Source organism: Mytilus galloprovincialis, chromosome 9 (genome assembly GCF_965363235.1).
Source record: "Mytilus galloprovincialis chromosome 9, xbMytGall1.hap1.1, whole genome shotgun sequence".
Lineage (NCBI taxonomy): Eukaryota > Metazoa > Mollusca > Bivalvia > Mytilida > Mytilidae > Mytilus > Mytilus galloprovincialis.
Genome location: NC_134846.1, coordinates 22,472,026 through 22,496,154, shown reverse-complemented (window position 1 = coordinate 22,496,154; position 24,129 = coordinate 22,472,026). Strand labels below are relative to the sequence as shown.

The window sequence follows — 24,129 nt, the reverse complement described above, 5'->3', positions numbered from 1 at the left end:
CTCCTGAGCGGTGTTTAGACGTACCGGGAAAATCTTATCTGATTCAGGATCAATAGGGCTCTTCACGGTTAGTTCGGCCATATTGGATAGGGGGCAGATTTTTTGGAAGGAGGTGGAAATGGTATGAAAGTGTGGGAAATCCTATGTGTGTTTCCAAGCAACAGCTCTGTTTTAATGATGTTTTCCCGTATTTTTCACACCATTTTTACCTCTATTATGAAAATCTGCCCCCTATCCAATATGGCCGAACTAACCGTGAAGAGCCCTATTCATCGGTTACACTCCCCTGTCACCAGTGATTCTTTTTTGCTGACATTCTGAAAAAGTATTGTGTAGTCCCTGTGTAAGTGTTGCCTCTCAACTTGCACATGTGATTTTTTAACACTCCCCGGACTTCTGCAAAAAACAATTATTCAGTTCACTGATTTAGATGGAAGGTAAACGAACAGAAAGTCACAGGACATTCCGACAAAAAGTCACAGGACAAAAAGTCAAACACATGTCAAACTCGGGCATAAAGTAACAAAGTTGATAGGACAAAAAGTCACAAACAATTTGTTGACAATTGATTGAATATAAATGAAAAAAGATTTTGAAATATCTTCTTTTTATTACATATATTCATTTTTAATTTTAGGAAATTGTTCATAATATAAAAAAGAAGATGTGGTATGATTGCCAATGAGACAACTGTCCACAAGAGACCAAAATGACACAGACATTAACAACCATAGGTCACCAAACAGCCTTCAACAATGAGCAAAGCCCGAGGTAAAGCCCATACCGCATAGTCAGCTGTAAAAGGCAATCATACTATATCTTTTTTTTTATATTTACATGTTAAAAAATGCGTGCAAATGTAATCTAAAGCTGCACACAAACGTAATGATTTTTGTGTGCAAATGTAATGGTAATGTGCGCAAACCTAATGCACTGATTTATTTGTTTTTAATAAATTTTAATTTAAAAGTTGCTACATCATGTTCATGTATAAAACTTCAAGAAAAATACGAAAAGAGTGTTTTCTTGTTCAAAGAAAAATAATCTCAAAACTAAATTGTTACTTTTTGTCCTGTGACAGTGTGTGACTTTTTGACTGTGACTTTCTGTCCTGCATTCAGATTGAATAGGGGAGTTTGGTTGACCCCGCCTCCCTCTATCTGAGACTACTATCTCAGTGATGAGCTTTGTGTTTCATGTACAAATGTATTGTGCTTTAATTTATGTACAAAAAAATTGAAAAACAGATATGTTACACATAAACAAACGACAATCACTGAATTATCGGATCCTGACTTGGAACAGGCACAACCATAACAAATTGGCAGGGTATAAGGAACTTTGAAAATATTTAGTTTTTGTGGTTTGGTCTATTTTCCGGATACTGTAAGCAATAAGGCCCCTTTATTTAGTGAATGAAATAATTGTAAGATGCACTTAGCTGTCTGTTATATTTTATATGAACTTGACCTCATTTTCATGCATGGTTCATTGGTCAATGAAACACTGCATTGTTTTGTCAGTTTATCATATGTTTAAAGTTACAGGTAGATTATATTTGGTAGATATGAAACAATTGTAAGGTGTGCATGTCTGAATGGCAGATTCATATATAAACCATGACCGCATTTTATTGTTCTTTGGTCAATGATAAGTTTTCTTGGTTTTGTCATTTTATCAGGCCACATTTAAAAGAATGTCTGTTTCCCCTCCCCCGGGTCTACCCTTTGTAAACAGACCAGGAAGGCAGGTTTTTTTTAGCTCACCTGACCTGAAAGGTCAAGTGAGCTTTTCTCATCACTTGGCGTTCGTCGTCCGTAAACTTTTACTAAATTTTCTCCTCTGAAACTACTTGGCCAAATTCTACCAAACTTGGCCACAATCATCCTTGGGGTATCTAGTTTAAAAAATGTGTGGCGTGACCTGTCAAACCAACCAAGATGGCCGCCATGGCTAAAAATAGAACATAGGGGTAAAATGCAGTTTTTGGCTTATAACTCAAAAACCAAAGCATTTAGAGCAAATCTGACATGGGTAAAATTGTTGATCAGGTCAAGATCTATCTGCCCTGAAATTTTCAGACGAATCGGACAACCTGTTGATGGGTTGCTGCCTGTGAAATGGTTATCTTAAGGAAATTTTGCAGTTTTTGGTTATTATCTTGAATACTATTATAGATAGAGATAAACTGTAAAAGCAATAATGTTCAGCAAAGTAAGACCTACAAATAAGTCAACATGACCAAAATTGTCAGTCGACCCCTTAAGGAGTTATTGCCCTTTATAGTCAATTTTTAACAACTTTTCATCATTTTTTGTAACTTTTTTAAAAATCTTCTTCTCTGAAACTACTTTGCCAAATTTAACCAAACTTGGCCACAATTATCATTGTGGTTTGTAGTTTAAAAAATGTGTCCGCTGACCCAGCCTACCAAACAAAATGGCCGACATGGCTAAAATTAGAACATAGTGGTAAAATGCAGGTTTTGCTTTATATCTTTGAAACTAAGACATTTAGGGCAAATCTTTCAAGATTTAAATGTCCATCAGAATAAGATATATCCCCTCACAAATTTTCAGTTGAATTGGACAACCTGTTGTTGGGTTGCTGCCCTAAAATTGGTGATTTTAAGGTAATTTTGCAGTTTTTGGTTATTATCTTGAATACTATTATAGATAGAGATAAACTGTAGACAGCAATAATGTTCAACAAAGTAAGATCTACAAATAAGTCAGCATGATCAAAATTGTTAGAGGACCCCTTAAGGAATTATTGCCCTTTATAGTCAATATTGAACAACTTTTCGTCATTTTTGTAACTTGTATAAAAATCATTTCTAAAACTACTTGGCCAAATTTAACCAAACTTGGCCACAATCATAATACTAGGGTATCTATTTAAAAAACAAGTGTCTAATGACCCCGCCTACCAACGAAGATGGCCGACATCAGTAAACACATTAACAGGTGAGCGACACAGGCTCTTGAGAGCCTCTAGTTTTTTTTAACTGGATGTGATTGTCATAGCATGGTCACATGAATGGTTTGACTTGTCCAGTCCAGGCCACTTATCAGTTGTTTGTGCTCAATTTGAGTGTATTTATTTAGATTATCAATCCTTCTGCTTTCAAGCACTTTCCAAAAATGGAAACAAATTATTTTCAGGAAAAAAATAATTTCGATTTTTTTGTGGAAAATAATTTTTTGACCCGGGCTCTTATTTTTGACCCGTGTGGGGGGAGGGGAAACAAACATATTTTTAATTTTGGCCTTAGATTTTTTAAGCATAGGTCTACTTGTTGTATGGAATGACTACAAGGTATCAAATAAAACTAGAGGCTCTAAAGAGCCTGTGTCGCTCACCTTGGTCTATGTGAATATTAAACAATGGACACAGATAAATTCATGACAAAAAAGTGTTTTGGTGATGGTGATGTGTTTGTAGATCTTACTTTACTAAACATTCTTGCTGCTTACAATTATCTCTATCTATAACAGTACTTTCTGTGGAAAATGTTATTGAAAATCTTAAAATTTTAAGAAAATTGTTAAAAATTGACTATGAAGGACAATAACTCCTTAGGGGGTCAATTGACTATTTTGGTCATAGTGACTTATTTTTAGTTCTTACTTTGCTGTTCATTATTGCTGTTAACAGTTTATCTCTATCTATAATAATATTCAAGATAATAACCAAAAACAGCAAAATTTCCTTAAAATTACCATTTCAGGGGCAGTAACCCAACAACGGAATGTCCAATTCATCTGAAAATTTTAGAGCAGATAGATCTTGACCTGATAAACAATTTTATCCTGTCAGATTTGCTCTTAATGCTTTGGTTTTTGAGTTATAAGCCAAAAACTGCATTTTACCCCCTAGGTTCTATTTTTAGCAATGGCGGCCATCTTGGTTTGTTGGCCGAGTTACCAGACACATTTTTTTAACTAGATACCCCAATTATGGCTAAGTTTGGTTAAATTTGGCCCAGTAGTTTCAGAGGAGAAGATTTTTCTAAAAGATTACTAAGATTTACGAAAAATGGTTAAAAATTGACTATAAAGGGCAATAACTCCTAAAAGTGGTCAACTGACCATTTTGGTCATGTTGACTTATTTGTAGATCTTACTTTGCTGAACATTATTGTTGTTTACAGTTTATCTCTATCTATAATAATATTCAAGATAATAACCAAAAACAGCAAAATTTCCTTAAAATTATCAATTCAGTGGCAGCAACCCAACAAGGAGTTGTTCGATTCATCTGAAAATTTCAGGGCAGATAGATCTTGACCTGATGAACAATATTACCCATGTCAGATTTGCTCTAAATGCTTTGGTTTTTGAGTTATAAGCCAAAAACTGCATTTTACCCCTATGTTCTATTTTTAGCCATGGCGGCCATCTTGGTTGGTTGGCCGGGTCACGCCACACATTTTTTAAACTAGATACCCCAATGATGATTGTGGCCAAGTTTGGATTAATTTGTCCCAGTAGTTTCAGAGGAGAAGATTTTTGTAAAAGATAACTAAGATTTACGAAAAATGGTTAAAAATGGATTAAAAAGGGCAATAACTCCTAAAGGGGTCAACTGACCATTTTGGTTATGTTGACTTATTTGTAGATCTTACTATGCTGAACATTATTGCTGTTTACAGTTTATCTCTATCTATAATAATATTCAAGATAATAACCCAAAACAGCAAAATTTCCTTAAAATTATCAATTCAGGGGCAGCAACCCAACAACGGGTTGTCCGATTCATCTGAAAATTTCAGGGCAAATAGATCTTGACCTGATAAACAATTTTACCCCGTCAGATTTGCTCTAAATGCTTCGGTTTTTGAGTTACAAGCCAAAAACTGCATTTTACCCCTATGTTCTATTTTTAGCCATGGCGGCCATCTTGGTTGGTAGGTGGGGTCACGCCACACATTTTTTAAACTAAATACCCCAATGATGATTGTGGCCAAGTTTTGTTTAATTTGGCCCAGCAGTTTCAGAGGAGAAGATTTTTGTAAAAGTTAACGACGACGACGGATGCCGGACGCAAAGTGATGGGAAAAGCTCACTTGGCCCTTCGGGCCAGGTGAGCTAAAAAGATGTCTGCCTGCCAAGGTTAATTTTACTGTGACCTCATATTCATAGAATAATGATAATATTCATGATATTGAACAGCAAGAATGATGAGTAAGTTGATGTTATATACAAATAAGACAAAATTTTCAGTTGCCTACTAATTATGTAATACATGTAGTAGTTATTTTTGTCATTAAATGATGTTTACCCTTTTATGTGTAGGGCAAGAACATGAAAGATAAAGGGGAAACTATAAACAGAAGAAATTATCAACAAAATAAGATCTACAGAGGTCAACAAAGCCTAAATGGTAAGTCCACTGTTATAAAATTTTTTGTCCTTGAATAATAATTAAATATTTATTAAAATAAGATGTGGTATGATTAAAGAGAAAACTATCCATCAGAGTTCAATTTAGTGGATGTAAGCATTGTAATTACTTATTAGAGGCCATTGATGACCTGTAAGTAATGAGAAAACCCATACCCTATACATGTTATAGTAATCTATAAAAGTCAACACTAACCAAATTTGAAACAGAGCATCAATTCAAACGTCAAATATACCAGACTAATTTATAAAAACAAAAAATTATGAAAAATAAAAATGACGGGTATGAACCAACATCAACCACTGAACTATGTACAAGCTCCTGATATTAGACAGGTATAATATGGCTGGGTTGATATAAAAATAAGAAACACTTAGCAGTCTGATTTCCAATGAGACATTTCTTCAATAGAGATCAAATGACATTTAAGGAGGCTCTAGGGTATAACAATTTCAGAAAAATGTTTTAATATTTTTTTTTCATAACTCAATTTATTTATATCTTTATCATATGGTACACCAAATCATTCAAAACAATCAATTCGGTTTGGCCCCAGATGACTTTTAAAATGCATATATCATTGAAAAAGCTCCAAATTATCTCCCTTTGGTGCAAAAATGCCATTTTTTGGCATTAAAAATGTAATATCTTATTTAACTCAACGGTGGCCTATATTTTTTATTATAATTTTAAATAAGCTGTACTTTAACTAAACTATTATAAAATTTAAGCGATTTCTGTAATTTAGTACTTGAATATTTAAATGAAAGTTTATCATATTAATCATAAACATGATAAAATAGCCATTTTATTGATCTCTTCACTGATAATTTTTGAGTTTGTGTATTTGTAGGTCAGAAATCTGGATTTTCATGGTCATCATTCACAGATCAATACTGAACGGAAAACTTAAGGCTGATATTTTTCTCCATAGTGCGACTTTTTTTATTAATTTGAAATGGAACATGTTTTTTCCTACATTTATTTGAAAGAGGAAATTTCAACATGATGACTATAAACAAAAAGGAGTCATATCATCACGATCATTGATGCACAAGAACTTGATCATATAAATACAACAATGTAATTATCAATTGAAAGATGGAACGAATGAACAAGATATTAGAATGTTGTTGTCCAAATAAACTTGCTGTGTCTTCTCATTTGAATCTCTCGATTCAATAAAGATGTACAGAGGAAGATCTTTGAAGAACAGATTGAAAAAATGTTTTGTCTAAGAATTGCAGGAATATTCTAGTGAATGAAATTATTTATTGACTTCACTCTTATATAGTGGACTGAATAATTGTACATAGCAAGTTGTGAATAAAGAAAGCAAAAACTTTAACAAAAAGTGTTTATATTATAAATTTGCAAATATAAGCATACTATTATGTACACCACAAAGTTATATATTATAATTCAAATCGTTTGCCTATACAAGAATTGCAATGAACCTATAACAAAGAAAATCTTACCTCATGAAAAGAGTGAACTATTCAGTCAGAATATGAAATATTTTTTCAGTTCTATTTTTCATAATAGAATAAACAAGACAAAGATTTCAAAACAATATTTTTTCATTTATTTAGAAATTTCATCATTTTGTTTCAGTGAAAGGACTTTATTCTTTGACTGTAAAATATTATTATTATACATTCCAAAATAAGAATAATCTTTATTGTCATATAAACAAATAAAAAACATGTTTGTGACAAAATTTAAAAAAAATTATATATATGTATATATAAAAAATATAAAAAAAACTCGTATACATTTAAAACATTATACTACCAAACAGCATTCATTGTAACATACACATAACTTTATATTTATATATATTTATAATTTTAATCCCATAGGATTTTATTTTGTCCCATGGGATATTAAAAATCCCATGGGATAATTATAGTCCCATGGGATTTTTTTTGTCCCATGGGACACAAATATCCCATGGGACTACAATAATCCCATGGGACCAAAAAAAATCCCATGGGATTTAACCAAAATCCCATGGGATAATGGTAAATCCCATGGGATTTTGCCCTGTCCCATGGGATATTGAAAATCCCATGTTTTTATAATTCAAATTGCAAAATAAATATGAAAGTAACAGTATAAAACCAATGAAATTATTGAATCCCATGTAATTCCGCACATTTTGGTTATATACATGATATTGTAGCTCTTGTTTGAGGCGGCGGCGGATTTGCAAATGAGTGTTTTGCAAATTAAAAGTGTCCAGTGTTTCAATATTAAACTTTTGTGTAGTGTTTTGTTGAATTGTGTGGGTATTTTTGGTTTTGTTGTTAACTTTAATTGAATTCAAAATATTGTTTTTGAATGTCCAATAGGCAGTCTTTTATATATGTTAGCGGCAATAAGTGAAATTAGGCATTAAGCTTAAATCCTAGGCAATAAGCTAACGCCTAGGCAGTAAGTATATTGCCTAAATGATGTTAGGCATTAGTCTTAAATCCTAGGATTTAAGCTTAAATCCTGAAAAATGTGTACAGGCATTAAGCTTAATACCTAAAATATAAATGCGAGTAAATAAAAGACATTTATTTATCTAAATAAAAATATATTAAATTTTGTACATAGATTATGAGAACTGGGGCCTGTTTATCGAAACTATCCTTAGAAATACAAAATATTCTTAGGACAGAAATTAGGATAAAGTTGGGACCGACTTACGACATGTCTCAGCATGCACATCGAATCCATCTGAGGATCATTTTAGCTAGGATGTCCTAACCGCTGTTCTTAGTATTGACGTAAAAGAAAATAGCCAATGAAAAATTGAAATATTGTATCAAATTTAACCAACAACTATAATTCAAAAACCGATTCATTATTAGAAAATAATTAAAAGTTTTAAATTTAAGGGTAATAAGTAATTTTGATATAATTATATTTGTACATTTAAACTATTTAAAACAAAATAACTAGTCAAAAAAATATAACTTTTTTATATTAGAATTGAAGAAACTAATCATAAATAGTTAAAATTAAATATATAATCGTGCATCTTTCATATAAGTACTGAGTACTTCAAATATTTTATTTTATTACTGCAATTATCATACGTTTGAATATGAGCAAAAGAAAAAAATCTAATTTTACTGATGCAAAACTACTGGGCCCAGTTTCATCCTAAATATAAAAATAGAAGATGTTGCCAATGAGACAACTGTCCACAAGAAACCGGAAATAAAATCACTAATAAAATATGTTATTTATATTAAAATGCATCAATTAATTATAATTTAAAAATATGAAAACTTGATAGAAATTGTGTCATGTGTGTTAAAATCATTTTGTTTTCACAAATTGTGGAACTGTTATCAAAGAAAAATTACTTATCCAAAATGATGTGAGCAAAAAATCATATCTTAATTTTGTCTACTTTTGACCAGTTCAAACCAGCTCGACTAGTAAATAAATATTATAATTATTTTATAGAATTTCCTTCCATATTTTTTTGTAATACCTCAAAAACATGGAAAAAAGTATGAGTTAATTCTGTTTTTTTAACCTTTTAAAATTACTAAATAAACTTACTTTTGAAGATCTGTCAAATGAATGTATATTTATACATGCATTATTAGAAATATAATTAAGAAACGACTTTAAATCAAGAATAAATCACTAGATATGCATATATTCCAGAGTTTACTTATTGCCTAAATTTATGTTCGGCATTAGGATGAATAATCATCATCAGATTTCAGGCAATATATAAGCTTAATGCCTGAAAATTTCAGGCATTAACTTACTGCCTAGGCGTTAGCTTATTGTCTAGGATTTAAGCTTAATGCCTAATTTCACTTATTGCCGCTAACATATATATCTTGAATCTGTAATGCACATAATTTGTATATATTCTTTGCAACTACATGTATATAACTTAAATTGAGCTATAATTTATAATTTGTTTCAGACAAACAGATCTCATCAAACACTGTTAAACTGTGTAAATTGAAGTTTGGTAAGTGTTATGAAGTTTCGGAATAAAATCGTATCTTGTAAAATATACCTTTAAATAATAAAATACAATTATGCATGAGTTCATTGACATGATAATTCCGTTATTAAAATATTACTAACCATTTGTTGTTCGAAGCTATCAAACTAGCGTCAAGCTTGTTGAAAACATATTTTACTACTTTTTCGATCAATAAAAAAGGCGGTAAAAATGTTCAATGAAAATAGTAAGGGAAAAAACCCACAAAATATGAATAAAATAAAAACAGATAATATTTTTCTTATGTTGTGTCCAAATGTACATGATACAAATGCTAGAATATGTACTAGTAACTTCCTGTCTCGTCTTGATTAAAAACAAGAGTGCACACGCTGAAATGTCTAGCCTTCTTTACTAATCATTGATATTATGTTGATAGTCCTATATATAAAGCTTTACCACAACTGTCACATAAACTTAACATTAACCAAGAAAACTAAACATTCATTTGGTTAAAATAAACTATGTACCACCAAAACTTAACCTTGTTCATCACTGATCCATGAAATATATCGAGGTCAAGTGAACACTGTCTGACGGGGATGAGGACCCTGCAAGGAATGCACATACCAAATATAGTTATCTTATTACTTTTAATAAGAGAGAAATTTTCAATTTAAAATCACACAAAAAATTAACTTTTTTTTTTCAAGTAGTACCATGAAAATGAGGTCAGGGACATTGGACATATGACTGACGGAAACTTCGTAACATAAGGCATCTATATACAAAGTATGAAGCATCCAGGTATTTCCACCTTTGAAAATATATAGCTTCTAAGAAGTTAACTAACGCCGCCGCCGCCGCCGCCGGATCACTATCCCTAAAAAGAAATAATTTTAGCTCAATTAATTAAAGAATTCAAATTTCGATAAATAAACGTCTTTCGATTTATATTGGCGATGTGGACGTTGCCATGTTGACGCATTCCTATTCATATCATAATATTTTTTATCCTATCATTTCAGATTACTGGGTATATATACTTATCGGATTTGGAAGTTGCTTGGTTCTTGTGTCTATCATTTGGCTTTCTTGGTATTGTTTACGTTCTAAAGATAGCAAAGTAACTAACATAATTGAAGACAAAAAGAGAAAAACAAGTTTAAGTACTAGTGTGACAAAGAAGGAAGCATGGAGCCTCGATTTCATCTGAGCTACTGGTATCTTACCAAAACACATTCATACAACATTCGTTACGTTTGCAATGTTTCTCTTTAAAGCATTATAATAATGGCATCATTCATCATTAACACGGTTCAAAGATTGTTATTGTATTTCTCATATTCTACTTGCTGTATTTTTATGTAGCTTTTCATGTGAAATACGTTTGATTTGTATTCCTAAAAATCTGACTGCTATTAAATACAAGCATTCCACATCTGTTCATTAGACTTTAGATTTTTTAGCTGTTTGTTAAATCTAGAATTGTACTTTCATTTCGAAATAGGAAATAAAAAAAATGCATGAAAATTAGAAATCGCAGCCGTTTTTTTTTCTTTCAAAAGTTATAACTTTACCATACCTCAAGTTTAAAAGGTTAAATATAATTTATAGTAAAAATCAAATAGTACTAGCCAGAATTACAGTTTTCCGACCGCCTGTTAAATACCAATAAATTGGAATATCCGTTATGCTCTGCGAGATGTATATGTACGCAACCACGCCTGTTCGAAATGTAGACATTTAATCCGATGCCTCTTGTGGTGCAACTGTCACACTCTATTCACGTATAAGCTTTGTTTTCTGAGGGGTTCGTATGTGTTTTGTTTTACAACATGCATGGGTTTGGTATGGGTTACATCTCGTGTAGGGCTGCTACCACACTCAATACATAGGTTAACACATTCTGAGAGGTCCATACATGATCTGTAAATCACCAAAAGTTTGCCCATAGCCAACATACATTCATTTTTTAGTGACAGGCAACATTTACCGCACTTCAGATCGGTTTTTTTTCTGCCTATAAGAACCTTCCAAACATTTTAATTGTTAATTTGTTCCCGCTCTTTATGTGCATAAAATATTTGCGACTGGACGTTAATCAATCACTATAATATCTCTTGCGAAAAAGTCTATTTCTATTTACATCGGGAGCATTCACCTCAATTTACAACAAAGTGTTTTGTGATACATTGTACTTTGTAGACAATTTAGACTTTAAGAACATGTTATGCATTTTTCGAAACTGACCTTCTTTAAGTCTAAAGACTTTTTTGGTCTAGGATAGACAAGAAGAAAGCAAAAATGCCTTTCGGAAGAAAAGGATGTTTAAAAAATCAAGAATAGCATTATACTAAACGAAAAATAAAGTCGCAAGTCAGAAGTCGTAGACATTCATACAGCAACAAAAACGAAACAAAATGAAGATGAAAAAAAAGAGACTAAAATCGAGCCAAACGAACTTCACAAAAAAGGGACTAAACGCAGATGCTTCGAAAGGATAAACTCTTATTTTTTTGTTACACTAGTGGCATCGTTGTGTTTTTTATATTTCAAAAACAAGTTTCTGTAAAATCATACTACAATAAGTCGCTTTCGATGACAGCCATTATCAGGAAAAGACAACTACCTAATATGTGTCTACGAGAGTTGAAAATACACATTGGAATCTTTGAGTGATCATATATTCCGGTACCCACTTTCGTAAACGAAATATAAATATGCCTGCGTAAGATGATTTCAACTTCAACATAAAGGTTCTTTAAAAAACAGCTTGCATGCAAGCTGCGATCCCCTGTAACTAAAAACGTGATAAGAAAAGAAAGTCATAGAATACCCCATCAACTTGGAAGCATATTACTTATATTGAAGAAATAGCTGGAATGTTGCTGAGGTCAAATATCTAAAACAGTTCCGATAAAATTCAAAAAGTTAATGTGATTGTTTCCTTTTGATATAAATGCAAAACTTTTAAACCTGAAATCTCGTGATACCTATTTCAAATAAAGATAAACCTGAATCGAGTTCGTTAACGTTAAAAAAGAATTTTCAACTTTGAATCGTCTCTGTTGTCCTATGGTAACACGTGCTCTCACAAATGCATGTAATATTTGGCATTGGACATTTAACGCCAATTTGTTTAAAAAATAACAAAATAACAAAAAAAAAAAGATAACATAGAAATCCATTAACGAACATAAATGTACAAGTTCCTCTTTTGATTTGAGATACATTCCAATGATACTAGTTTGTTTTTTCCTTGATTCCCTCCCCAATGTCACCGGTAATTCGAATTAGTAATATACCCTTTACATGTGTTTATTAAATTATGCATTCTAAATAATTCAAAGACAGATGTATGTACGAATAACAAGATCTAACTATTCGGCAAACCACAATATTTTTTTTTTTATTTTTATAAAGAAAAATATTTAGTTAATCCAAGGAATAGGAAATTCTAATTACAATATGTACCTATAAAAAATATAACTTGGTCATTACTATTGGACTAGAAAATACATATATATATAAAGTTACAGTTTATTTCAGTTCAAACACAGACACAGAACTTCCGTTCTCTGTTACAACAAAAAGCTTTTTATAGTCATAACTAAACGATATTGCCCACAAATTTCCGTATCCTTCAACACCTTCTATCAAAGTATCACATAATTTGCCTTCTGAAGATATTCTTAGAAGCTGACCCTCCATTGTTGCTAAGTAAATGTATCCATGGTCATCTAAAGCGATCCCTCTTGGACGACCTGATACAAATGGAAAACTCTGCATTGTGTTTCCGTAGATTTTTGAACTTAGCAGTAAAAAGTCTGATGTGGAGTAATACAAATCATCCACTGAACTGGACATTTTTGGCGCGATATACGTAACTGGGCATCTGCTTCGGTTTGTTTTCGCTGACCCTACGCACACCCCATTTGCACTTAAGATATATATCTGGTTCCATGTTCCCGCTAAAATCTGGTTCCCCGCTAAGGCAAGACCTAATGGTACAAAATCAAGCTTGATTTCTCGTAAACTTGTCATGGTGTTGATGTCAATAAATTGCAAATGTCCACAAACAGAGACTAAACTGGCAATATTTATATTTCCTGTGAGTGATACCACAGCATGATTAAGATCATCTAGAATGACAATATTCCATGGCTTTCTTTTAACATTGCATTTGTCTAGATATCTACCGTCTGCGGAAAAGAGTAAGACATAATAACTCTTGTGGTCACACAAAACAATGTTTCCAGTTTTTGAGACGGCCATCCCTCGAATTTGTTCGTTGCCTGAACCAGTTAACTCAAGTCGCGAAGTGAATTCAAGTTTTTTGACAATATCCTTGGTAGAATTGTCAGTAACGCTACCACTCGCCTGGGCACCATGGCGTGGAACATTTATCTCATTAGACTTAATTGTGGAACCAATCTCACCGAGGATATTTTCAGAGCTCAATATAAAATTATCTTTATTTGTTTCGAAAGATAGGATTTCACTGTGAAAATTTAATCTTTTACTTTCAATCAAACTATCGGTCTCGGATAATAATGCTTTTAAATTATGCGCAAAAAGAAAAGTTTGTTCATTCGAATCAGTGCTTGAAAGTGTCTGCAGGTTGGTTAAATAAGATTCGATTTTGGTTTTCTGATCAAGAGCCTGTTCTTGAATATTTGTAACATTTGTCCGTTGTTTTGTACAAATTTTCTCAATTTTTGATTGGACCGATTGCTCTGCCTCGTCCAATAAATCTATGATATGCTTTTTATACGAAGAAACTTGTTCACTTATTTCTTTTCCTTGTCGATCTATTTCCTTACTTTCTTTTTCTACCTTTACCAAAATATTTCCTAAGCAGTTGACAAGATCATCTGCGTGTTCTAACACGTGGACAACCATTGTTGATGATTTTACATCTTTCGCAACAAGATCTACCGGAACTACTTTTGCACACGTTCTGTGGTTCTCTGTCATACATAACCTACAGCAAAGTTCATCATCATCGATACAAAATAAATCGAGCTTTTGCTCTTCGTGGGACAAACATTCTTGGACTTTAACCTTTGGCAGTGATTTAGCTGACAGAAGATCGACCAATACGTGATTTCGGGACGCTTTATTTTTCCTGTGTGACCTTTCGCACTCGACACACAATGCTTCTTCACAGTTCGTACACCATTTTAAAGCAGGAGATGACAAGTCCTCTGTTTGACATGGCTCACAGAATACTAATGACATTACTAGTGATATTCTGTATAGAATTATTACCTACAAGAAAGTAATATTATATGTATACATTTTTTACATACTTGTTAGGGTTCAATGTAGGATAAAACATTTAATTCACATAGTTTTTTCTCATAGCCCCCCCCCCCTTCCCCCCACCCCCTCCTTAACTTAATTTGGGAAAAAATGATTTACCAATAGGGATATATGTAAAAATCCTTTTTAGATATACAAAACTTGCAGAAATTTTAAACCCCCCACCCCCAAACTATTTGATTTAAGTTTTTATCCTACATCGATCTTTTGATGTCGTCCCTTACACGCGTCAACGTCGTGACATTTTTATTTTTATGGAATTTCGTCTCAGTATTCACAAATTGTCGTGGGTGTTTGCTTTCATATACGTATTTTCTTGTTTGTAATCTCAATCTGTCAATAAATAAATTCCACTAAAACGTCGTATTCAATAGGCTTATACAATTAAAATATTGTTTGTTTTATTATTTTTTTTTTTTATACGTTTACACAAATACAACTGTCCATGCATTTTAATTAAATTCGATTAAATATTAAGCATATTTAAAAGTCAAAGATATACTAGGTACCCAAACAACAATATAAATCTTCGTGAACCGGAAGCACACCGTAGCAATCAAAGTTCATGTATTTTTTACTTATCATTATGAATTATATATAAGTGAATCAAGATCTGTCTTAAAAGACAAATTCAATTAAAACATACCTAATATGTCTTCTTGTACACAATTCTGTCGCGAAACTACAACCAATGTGTCACAATCAGGCTTGCCAGTGGTTAGTTATGCTGATGTATTATAAGTGTCATGCTTATTTTTAAACCACCTGTCAGTTTGTTTTGATCACATGGTAGCATATATTGATTATTTCTGTGTATTATTTATTTTTATACTTCGTTAGTTTTAAATGACCGTTATAATAGTATGCAATTCAGCGTACCGATTTGTGTTTTTGAAAAAGCCTTCATTTATGAGGGTATGGATTAAAAGGGGGGGGATTCATATTATTTATATTTTAGCCTTCATTTATGAGGGTATGGATTAAGGGACGGAACGAGGGGGGGAGGGGGGGGGGGGGGTGGAGGTAAATTCTCTTGTTTTTTTGTCATTTTGTTATCTTACAATCTGGCCATTATGTTTAATATATTTATATTTATATTTTAGCACCCCATTATTCTCTACTTTTTCTTTTCTTTTCCCATTTTCTCTACTTTTTATTGATCTTGCCCAATATTCTTTTTTCTGTAAACCACACCAATTCCCTCATTTATAGCAACTCATGATTAAGTGATGTTGTCGCTTGTAAGTCAACGTTCAGTGATAAATAATGTATTCAATCATCTTTATAGCCCAAAAAGGCCGAAATAAACAAAACAAACAATCAAACAAATGCTAATGTTTGAAAAATGACTATCTTACTACAAAGATATAAGCATTTCAAAAACGTAAAACCTATAATATTTCATTTCAAATTATAGTTTTTCCAAACAAATTACATGTACTTTTGACTTTCAAATGGCAATATAACTTGATACAATTATAACAAGAATTGCTTAAAGAATAGTGCATTTATAATAAATTAACATGTTTTTGAAAGATCGAGCCTCCACATTGGGTTTTTGATTATGTAATTACTCGGCCATTTTTTATAGTGAATTTTTAAATAACAGACCAAATATTTCATGAACATTTGATTATTTGATAAGCAAGGACTATAGTTTTGATTATTTGATTATCTTTTTGAAAGAGAAATGTAAATGACTGTGTGATTATATTGACACACAAATTCGTGATTATGTGATTACTTGGACACCCCCATAAGAGGCCTCTTAAAACGGACGGAATAATCAAATGGTGAGTAGGAGACAGAAATCCGTTGCTTTATTGTTCTTTATAATCGGGGATTAAATAAACAATAAAAATAACACAATTTAAATAGAAAAACATCGAAAGACAACACGACAACATAACACTGCATAGAAAATTGAAACAACATAGAAAAAATCCACTTGGAATAAGGTATTCCGGAAGCGTACCAAGTAGTTCGTAATGCGCAACCGTCAAGTTTTATTTTAAAAATCGAAAATACTCTTCTTGAATAAATTAGACCAATTCATTTTGTATGTGTTTCATTCACATTGAACATTAACATCTGGGAGTTTATACATTTGTGTACGTTTTTATTTAAAAAAAATCATTGTACATTTTGATATATACGGAAGCCGATAAGGGCCATTCAAAAAAAATAATTTACGTGTCGTTGTAACGACATCGCATGTCGTAATTTCGACATAACGTGTCGTTATTACGACATCGCTATGTCGTAATTTCAACATAACATATCGTTATAACATCGCTATGTCGTAATTTCGTAATTTCGACATAACATGTCGTAATAACGTCATCGCTATATATATGTATAAAAGAATATGTAATCTTGATGTTTTTATAAACCAACTTTATAATATAACTTAGTCATCAGCAGTCTAATAATGAATGTTATTGCACAATTACTTTCACATTTGAAAAATCCGACGGTGCCAAAATTGCAGGATTTTCTTCCCTTCCGGAACACATGAGCTCATCCCAGGTTTTGTTGGATTACGTTTTGCTAATAAAATTGAGAATGGAAATGGGGAATGTGCCAAAGAGACAACAACCCGACCATAGAGCAAACAACAGCAGAAGGTCACCAACAGGTCTTCAATGCAACGAGAAATTCTCGCACCCGGAGGCGTCCTTCAGCTGGCCCCTAAACAAATATATACTGGTTCAGTGATAATGAACACCATACTAAACTCCAAATTGTACACAAGAAACTAAAAGTTAAAATAATACAAGACTAACAAAGGCCAGAGGCTCCTGACTTGGGACAGGCGCAAAAATGCGGCGGGGTTAAACATGTTTGTGAGATCTCAACCCTCCCCCAAAACCTCTAGCCAATGCAGAAAAACGCATAACAATACGCACATTAAAATTCAGTTCAAGAGAAGTCCGAGTCTGATGTCAGAAGATGTAACCAAAGAAAATAAACAAAATGACAATAATACATAAATAACATCAGACTACTAGCAGTTAACTGACATGCCAGCTCCGGACTTCAATTAAACTGATTGAAAAATTATGTCTTTATCATATGAATATCAGGCACAATCCTCCCCGTGAGGGGTTTAGTATCATATCATAAGTTTTTAGGTTTCTATGTTATTGGAACTGCTGTGTGTCTTCTTGTCGGTTTTTGTTTCTGCTTTGGCTGTGTCGGTTTGTTTTCGACCTTTGAGTTTGATTGTGCCTTTGGTGTCTTTGTCTTTCTTTTAAAATATTACCTCTCTTTGCAAGAGTAAAGACACATACTGAATATGGAGGAATATTTGTACAGTTAAAAATAATGTTGCCAATATATTTTTGCGGAAGCAGTGTTAATATGAGAGTTTATCAGATCTGCACACACGTTTAGGCCATAGTTGTTTTTTTATTTGTTTTGCGTCCGCGTGCGGGTATAGGTTTTCGGCCAATTTGTGTCAAAAACAAACACAAACTTTTTTTTGTTCGTCAGTAGAAAATCCGTATTTTCCGGGTTTTTTCCAGCCGTGTTTTTGTGTATTCTTATACTCAAATCTATTTTGCGCTTTAAATAACAAGTACGCTCCTTATTTAAAGCGTTTAAGCGATCTTGACTTCGATACATGTGACAGCAGAAATGGCCAGTATAAATGTGCCGGCGAGCGAGATCGTTTGTGTTTCACTTTTCAAAGATAAAAGGAACGTTCTGGCTCCATATGCCTTTCCGCTCGCCGGCACAGAAACTTTTTCTTTAAATGATATCTACTGTCTGATAAGATAGGATAAATTAGTATGTACATTTTTAATTCCACAAGATATTAAGATATAAAACATAATTTCATTAGTTTATTTTCTGAAAAAAAAGTATGCAGAACAAAATATTAATATATTACCAAAAAGTTTACATAAAGTATTCCAATTATAGGAAGATAACTCTGCAAATGGGAGATAATTCATGCTTAAAGCATTATTGATTTGATACAGGGAATTATTGATTATACATAGGTTTTAATACAACATGACACATCTCAGATCAAAACATGTCTCTTCTCAAAGGCTTCAGTATAAATGGGAAATGTTTGAAATACCAAGGCCATTTCTCAGAATATAGTCATATCAAGTTTGTACATTGCTAAATTTCCTGTTTGTCATGTTTGCTCTTTCACTTAGATATGACAGTATTGATCTAAAGTCACTGTTAATCAGTCCAGAACTTAAGCAGACTCTTGTGTTATTTTCTTTGTGTGTGTTTTTTTTCCTTGCTGTCTGGTAGGTTTTCTCAGAATCAGTTGACGCAAAACAAAGAAAAAAACAGACACGGCCTTAGAGAATCGTGTAGCAGTCATGTGTTCTCGTGTATGCATGGACGAGTAAAGATCGATTAGTGACCGAATGTGGTCCCGAAGGGATCGGGTATTGGTCGAGTTGGTCTGGAATAAAATAAATATATAAGTCGCAGTGATCTTGAAGCGATCGGGCATTAGTCGCGCAAAGGTCGAAATGATCGAGTACTAATCGGTATTTATTTTTTGTATTTCGACCAAACTCGATCTCTACACGATCCTTTCCCGATCAATTCGACCGCTACTCGACGATCTGTTCTCGAGTTACTTGCTTCTCGACATGTCAAAAATTCTCGGGTAGAAAGCCAGATCGATGACGAACAAAGTAAACTATCCCGAACATTCTTGTCGATTGAGTCAGACCAGTCTCCCGATCACGTAATTTGTCTTGATCGAGCTTGATCGAGTTGATCTGATCGGCAGTGTGATCCTAGCTTATGATATATTTACACCTGAAATCTCGAATAGATCCCATCAGATTTCAACAACATCGTATCAGAACGGATCGACACTCATCGCCTAAGATTCAAATCTGAAATTTTCGAGAAATTCCATGGTCAGATACAAAAAACCAATCGTGGTAACAATTCGCTCGACAAAGGGAACCTATGAGAAATTGCAAATGTTATTTATAATTATATTTACATTGTAGATTTATTACATTCTTTAACATATAGATGCAAAAGAAAACAACTATTGCTATTCAAACAAAATCTCTGCTATAATCTTGTGACAAATATGAAATTGAAGCAAAAAAAAAAAAAAACAATTAAGGCATATTAATTAACCGTTTTCCCGTTTGAATGGTTTTACACTAAGTCTAGTAATTTTTGGGGGCCCTTTATAGCTTGCTGTTCGGTGTGAGCCAAGGCTCCGTGCTGAAGACCGTACTTTTGACCTATAATTGTTTACTTTTATAAATTGTGAGATGGATGGAAAGTTGTCGGCACCCATACCACATCTTTCTATATCCATATAAAATGTTAAACACATTAAGTAGCAAACCAAGTTAACCTTTCAAGGATATTTAAATCTTTAGTCCTGAAGACTTTTTATACATAGGAACCAACTTTTTCATACTCATGATAATTTGGACGGTTACAAAATTATGTTTATTTTTTTATATTGTTATGCTAGTTTACTAAAAGAAATTAATATAAAAAAATAAAAGATAATGATATAATTGTTGGTAACTTAACTTCCAGTGGCAAATATTTCATTCATGCTTAGAATGAAAGCGGAATAATAATATATCCGCGGAAATATATCGCTGTAAACTTACACCGCTTCATTAGTCACTCTTTCCGAAGACAGATTTTGGTAAACTGTATTCCTGTCACAGAAGGTGACCAGTCTACAACAATATTCGGTGTAAATGTATATATTGACTTATGAATGCTTTGTGAGCTTACATAACAATTCTAGATGTCTTTTGGTTATTCGAGTTGTTAAATTATTGTCTCATTGATGTAGAATACACCACCCTCTCCATTTCCTTACACATCTCTGATAGGATAAACAATTATAGTTAGTCGTTTCCTTAATTCTGCTGAAAACGTAGAGGACATTAAAAAAAAACTGTCTTTGTAGTATACAACTTTAATTTAAAAGATAGGCATTATGTTTAGCTCAAGATTAGGATTATATTTAAATCAATTTCAATAATTATTGTAAGTCAAAAAGAAGAACTTTGATTTCATGATTAAACTGGCAAAGAATCAATGAATTTTGTTAAAGTTAAAACTTCACTCAAGCGGCTTTTCAATTCTCTTTTTCAACCCAATCTATAAATTGGTCATGCAAAAAGGGTGTCAGTACAAGCCTAAGTGATTGTTCATATTGATTAAACATATTTAGTTAAGCGTTTCTTTGTCGACACCGTTAGTTAGTTTCTGTTGTAGAAAATGTCTTCGCACGAAATAGCTTATTAAAGATGCTGATATTACAACTACAGCAATACCCACAGCAACGGCAGTTCCCAAAACCCATTCAGCTGTAAAAAGAAAACAAAAGTACAAAAAAAATGTATGTACATGTACATTTATTACTATTTGTGTTGTACAATGTTCCAATGTTCGTGGTTTTTGAGTGAATAATTAACCAACGGATTTTTATGTGCAAAGTTAACTACGTAGATCTACACATTTTAAAGGCTGTTTTTAAGTTTGTAATGTAATTGTACATTTAATTTTTACTTACGATTCCGAGATTTTTCAGAAAGGAGAGCCTATGAATATTTTTATATTCTATTCAGATAATCAGGAGTTATTGCCCCTGACCATTCTGCATCATCTTCGCTAGCCAAGGATTACGACTCACTCCCCTCCTCTCCAACCCTTGGCAGCTTAAGCCAACATTTGTGATAACAATGTTGCGTACTATCGGTTGATTAAAGACACGCCCATTCCGAATAGATTATACCTGACCAATGGTATCACTCGAACACTCTACAGTGTGGATGTGAAAAGAAGGTAGCGTATAGAGTCTACAAACTTGGTGAAGCATGAAACGAAAATATACATTTATTTACCATGTATACGTTGACATTCCAACATTTGTGCACGAAATTGACACAGAGATTTCTATTATTTGATTAAAAACATTTGAATTGTCACTAAATATCGTCGTATGTTTTTTTTGGATAAATGCAATTGTTTACCTACACTTTCTACATGTACAAGTAATCGTGTTATAGGCGCTTTTTGTTTAGATGCAGCCAGTTAAGACTGCAACACATGAAGATCATTACCTTGTGGATCTGAATCCCTCTTAATACGCCAAGGGTGGAGAGAAGGGGAGTGTATCGTGACACTTGGCTAGCGAAGATGATTCTGCATACATGTATCAGCCTTTTGATAATAAAAACACATATAACAGGTGTATTTTTTCAAGGAAATCGCATTGTGCAGACTCAAACCATATCACATTTCATATTACAAATTGTCTTTGCACTTTGTACAAAGAACCTTTTTCAGAAATTAATTTGCCAATTATAACTAATATGCTCCGTTTGGTCGTCCTCGTAAAATCTCATAATCAACGACCAAAGAAAATTATTCCTTTCTAATTTCCAGTTTCGCCCATCCGCACCCACGAGTCTTGTGCCCAACGAAATATTATGTTAATTTTTCTACGTTTGTCATTTTGAGTTTTTTTTTTTTTTGCTGTGCGATATTGGTTTTGATCATTGTTGAAGGCCGTATGGTGATCAATTATAATTGTTACCTCATACGTCATTTGGTGTCTAGTGGAAAGTTGTATCAATGGCAAGCATACCATGCACATCATAATTTTCATATTGAATTCAGTAATTTAAAATTAATAACGTACGTGTAGTTTCTTTCTTTTGATGACTTGCAGCATTTATATTCTTGTCTGCAAAGGAAAATAGTTTATATTAAGATACAGGATTTTTTGTACAATTTTTTCGATGTTAATGATTTCTCAAAATCCACCAAAATTGTGGATTTCAATTGTTTGTTTACTATACAGTAAGCTATGATATTCATGATATTGAAGTTACACATATTTTGCTGTGATGTGGATTTTGGTGAAAAGGACACTGACCATCCACAATTAAATATATATTATGATTTAGAGCAATTAAATACTACCGGGTTATAATGCTACTGTAACATAAGATACGGCATTAATTTAGGAAAGAGGAAAAACATGTAATTAACGTCTCACCAAAAAATATATACAACACTATCTGTCTTAGTTTACTTACGTGCCAGAGATTTTATTGACTTTGTGGTGAAGTTATCTGAAAAGAATCATTTGTTTTTATCAACAATTTTTTTAGATGTACATGTATATAGTTAACGGATAAATTGAACAATGGAATTTAGATAAACATCTGGAAATAAACATTGCACTTATTTTTGTTTTAATTTCCTCATTCTAAATTAACCTAATTGACATTCGTCAATGATGTTGGAAAATGTTGTGATACATATGTAGCTTCTTTTTAACTCTGGTAAAAAAAAATAGCTGATGTTTGAAATTGAGAAACATACAAATACGTTAAACTTAGTTCTTTGTATATTTCTCAATTTTTACTTTAATTATATCTATAGTAAATTATTAATAATTAAGGGAGAAAAGAGGCTTATAAAGAAACAACTTCGCAAAGATATTATAATTCAAATAAACCTTGTCATAAGAAATCATAAACGTTACAGTAATTTTATTGTATTTTTTACATATCATTTATTTATAGTTTGCTCATATGATACGTTGTTGTACTATTGCCCAAGGTAAGAGAAAGGTTGAGCTATAATCATAAACATGTTTAACACCGCCACTTTCCATATGTGCCCGTTCCAAGCTTGAATCTAGGTTAGTGGTTGGAGTTATCAATTTTGTGTATACCTGTTTTTCGTGAATTGTTTATTGTTTTGTTATACACTAAGATGCCAGTTTTCTTGTTTGAATGATTTCACATTTTTCGTGTTTGTACCTTTAATAGACGACTATACGATGTCTGTATCTCTGAACAATTGTGACGGCCGCTCGGTGGCCTATAAATGCTTATAACAACTTCATTTGAACACTGGTGGATAATTGTCGCAAATGCATGGTAATCATACCACATCTCATTATTTTTGTATCATTTGTTATCAAACAACACAACACTATTACACAGCACCACCAAGACATTTTAAGGATTACATGAATAATAATGTGGAAGGAATGTCTAAATACTTTAAATGCAAACCTTTTTCTCTTGGTTCGGTTGCTTTCAGGTTAGCAGCAACAATCTTTAGACTCAGTGTCTAGGTACTTTTCCAACTAAAAATATATGCTTGATAGGCATTGAGTTTATCACTCTTTAGCCTGCCCTGTATTTCAAAATACACAAACACAATGAAACTAAATAGATATAGGAAGATGTGGTGTGATTGCCAATGAGACAACTCTCCATCCAAATAACAATTTATAAAAAATTATAAATGACTGTTTAACTTATTTATAATTTACAAATGTAGCATTGTACACACCTTGCAGCGTTACCTCATTTGTGGCTGTAACTTCTTTTGTAACTAAAATGAGAATGAATAATGGCTTAATAAACTAAAAT

At 32.5% G+C, this 24,129-nt stretch overlaps 1 protein-coding gene and 2 long non-coding RNA genes across 5 annotated transcripts in view; 2 read left to right on the top strand and 1 right to left on the bottom strand.

The window, feature by feature from the left end:
• The window catches only part of LOC143046703 (uncharacterized), a 47,145-nt gene extending 36,325 nt beyond the window's left edge, over window positions 1-10,820 (top strand). For 2 of the 3 annotated variants that reach the window (XM_076219803.1, XM_076219802.1), the window contains exons 9-10: window positions 9,350-9,397; window positions 10,402-10,820. In XM_076219803.1, coding sequence (XP_076075918.1) covers window positions 9,350-9,397; window positions 10,402-10,589 — 236 coding nt within the window. In that variant the 3' untranslated portion in view covers window positions 10,590-10,820. The remainder of the gene's footprint in view (window positions 1-9,349; window positions 9,398-10,401) is intronic. The other variant, XM_076219804.1, reaches the window with a different exon arrangement.
• LOC143044633 (uncharacterized) lies at window positions 290-6,979 on the top strand. Its single transcript, XR_012968739.1, has 3 exons — window positions 290-437; window positions 5,298-5,385; window positions 6,260-6,979. It is a non-coding gene; the product is annotated as an uncharacterized LOC143044633 (long non-coding RNA).
• Window positions 10,821-12,904: 2,084 nt separating the features above from the next.
• LOC143044632 (uncharacterized) lies at window positions 12,905-15,478 on the bottom strand. The gene is made up of 2 exons (XR_012968738.1): window positions 15,348-15,478; window positions 12,905-14,647 (listed from the first exon to the last, which is right to left on the bottom strand). It is a non-coding gene; the product is annotated as an uncharacterized LOC143044632 (long non-coding RNA).
• Between the last annotated feature and the right edge of the window lie 8,651 nt (window positions 15,479-24,129).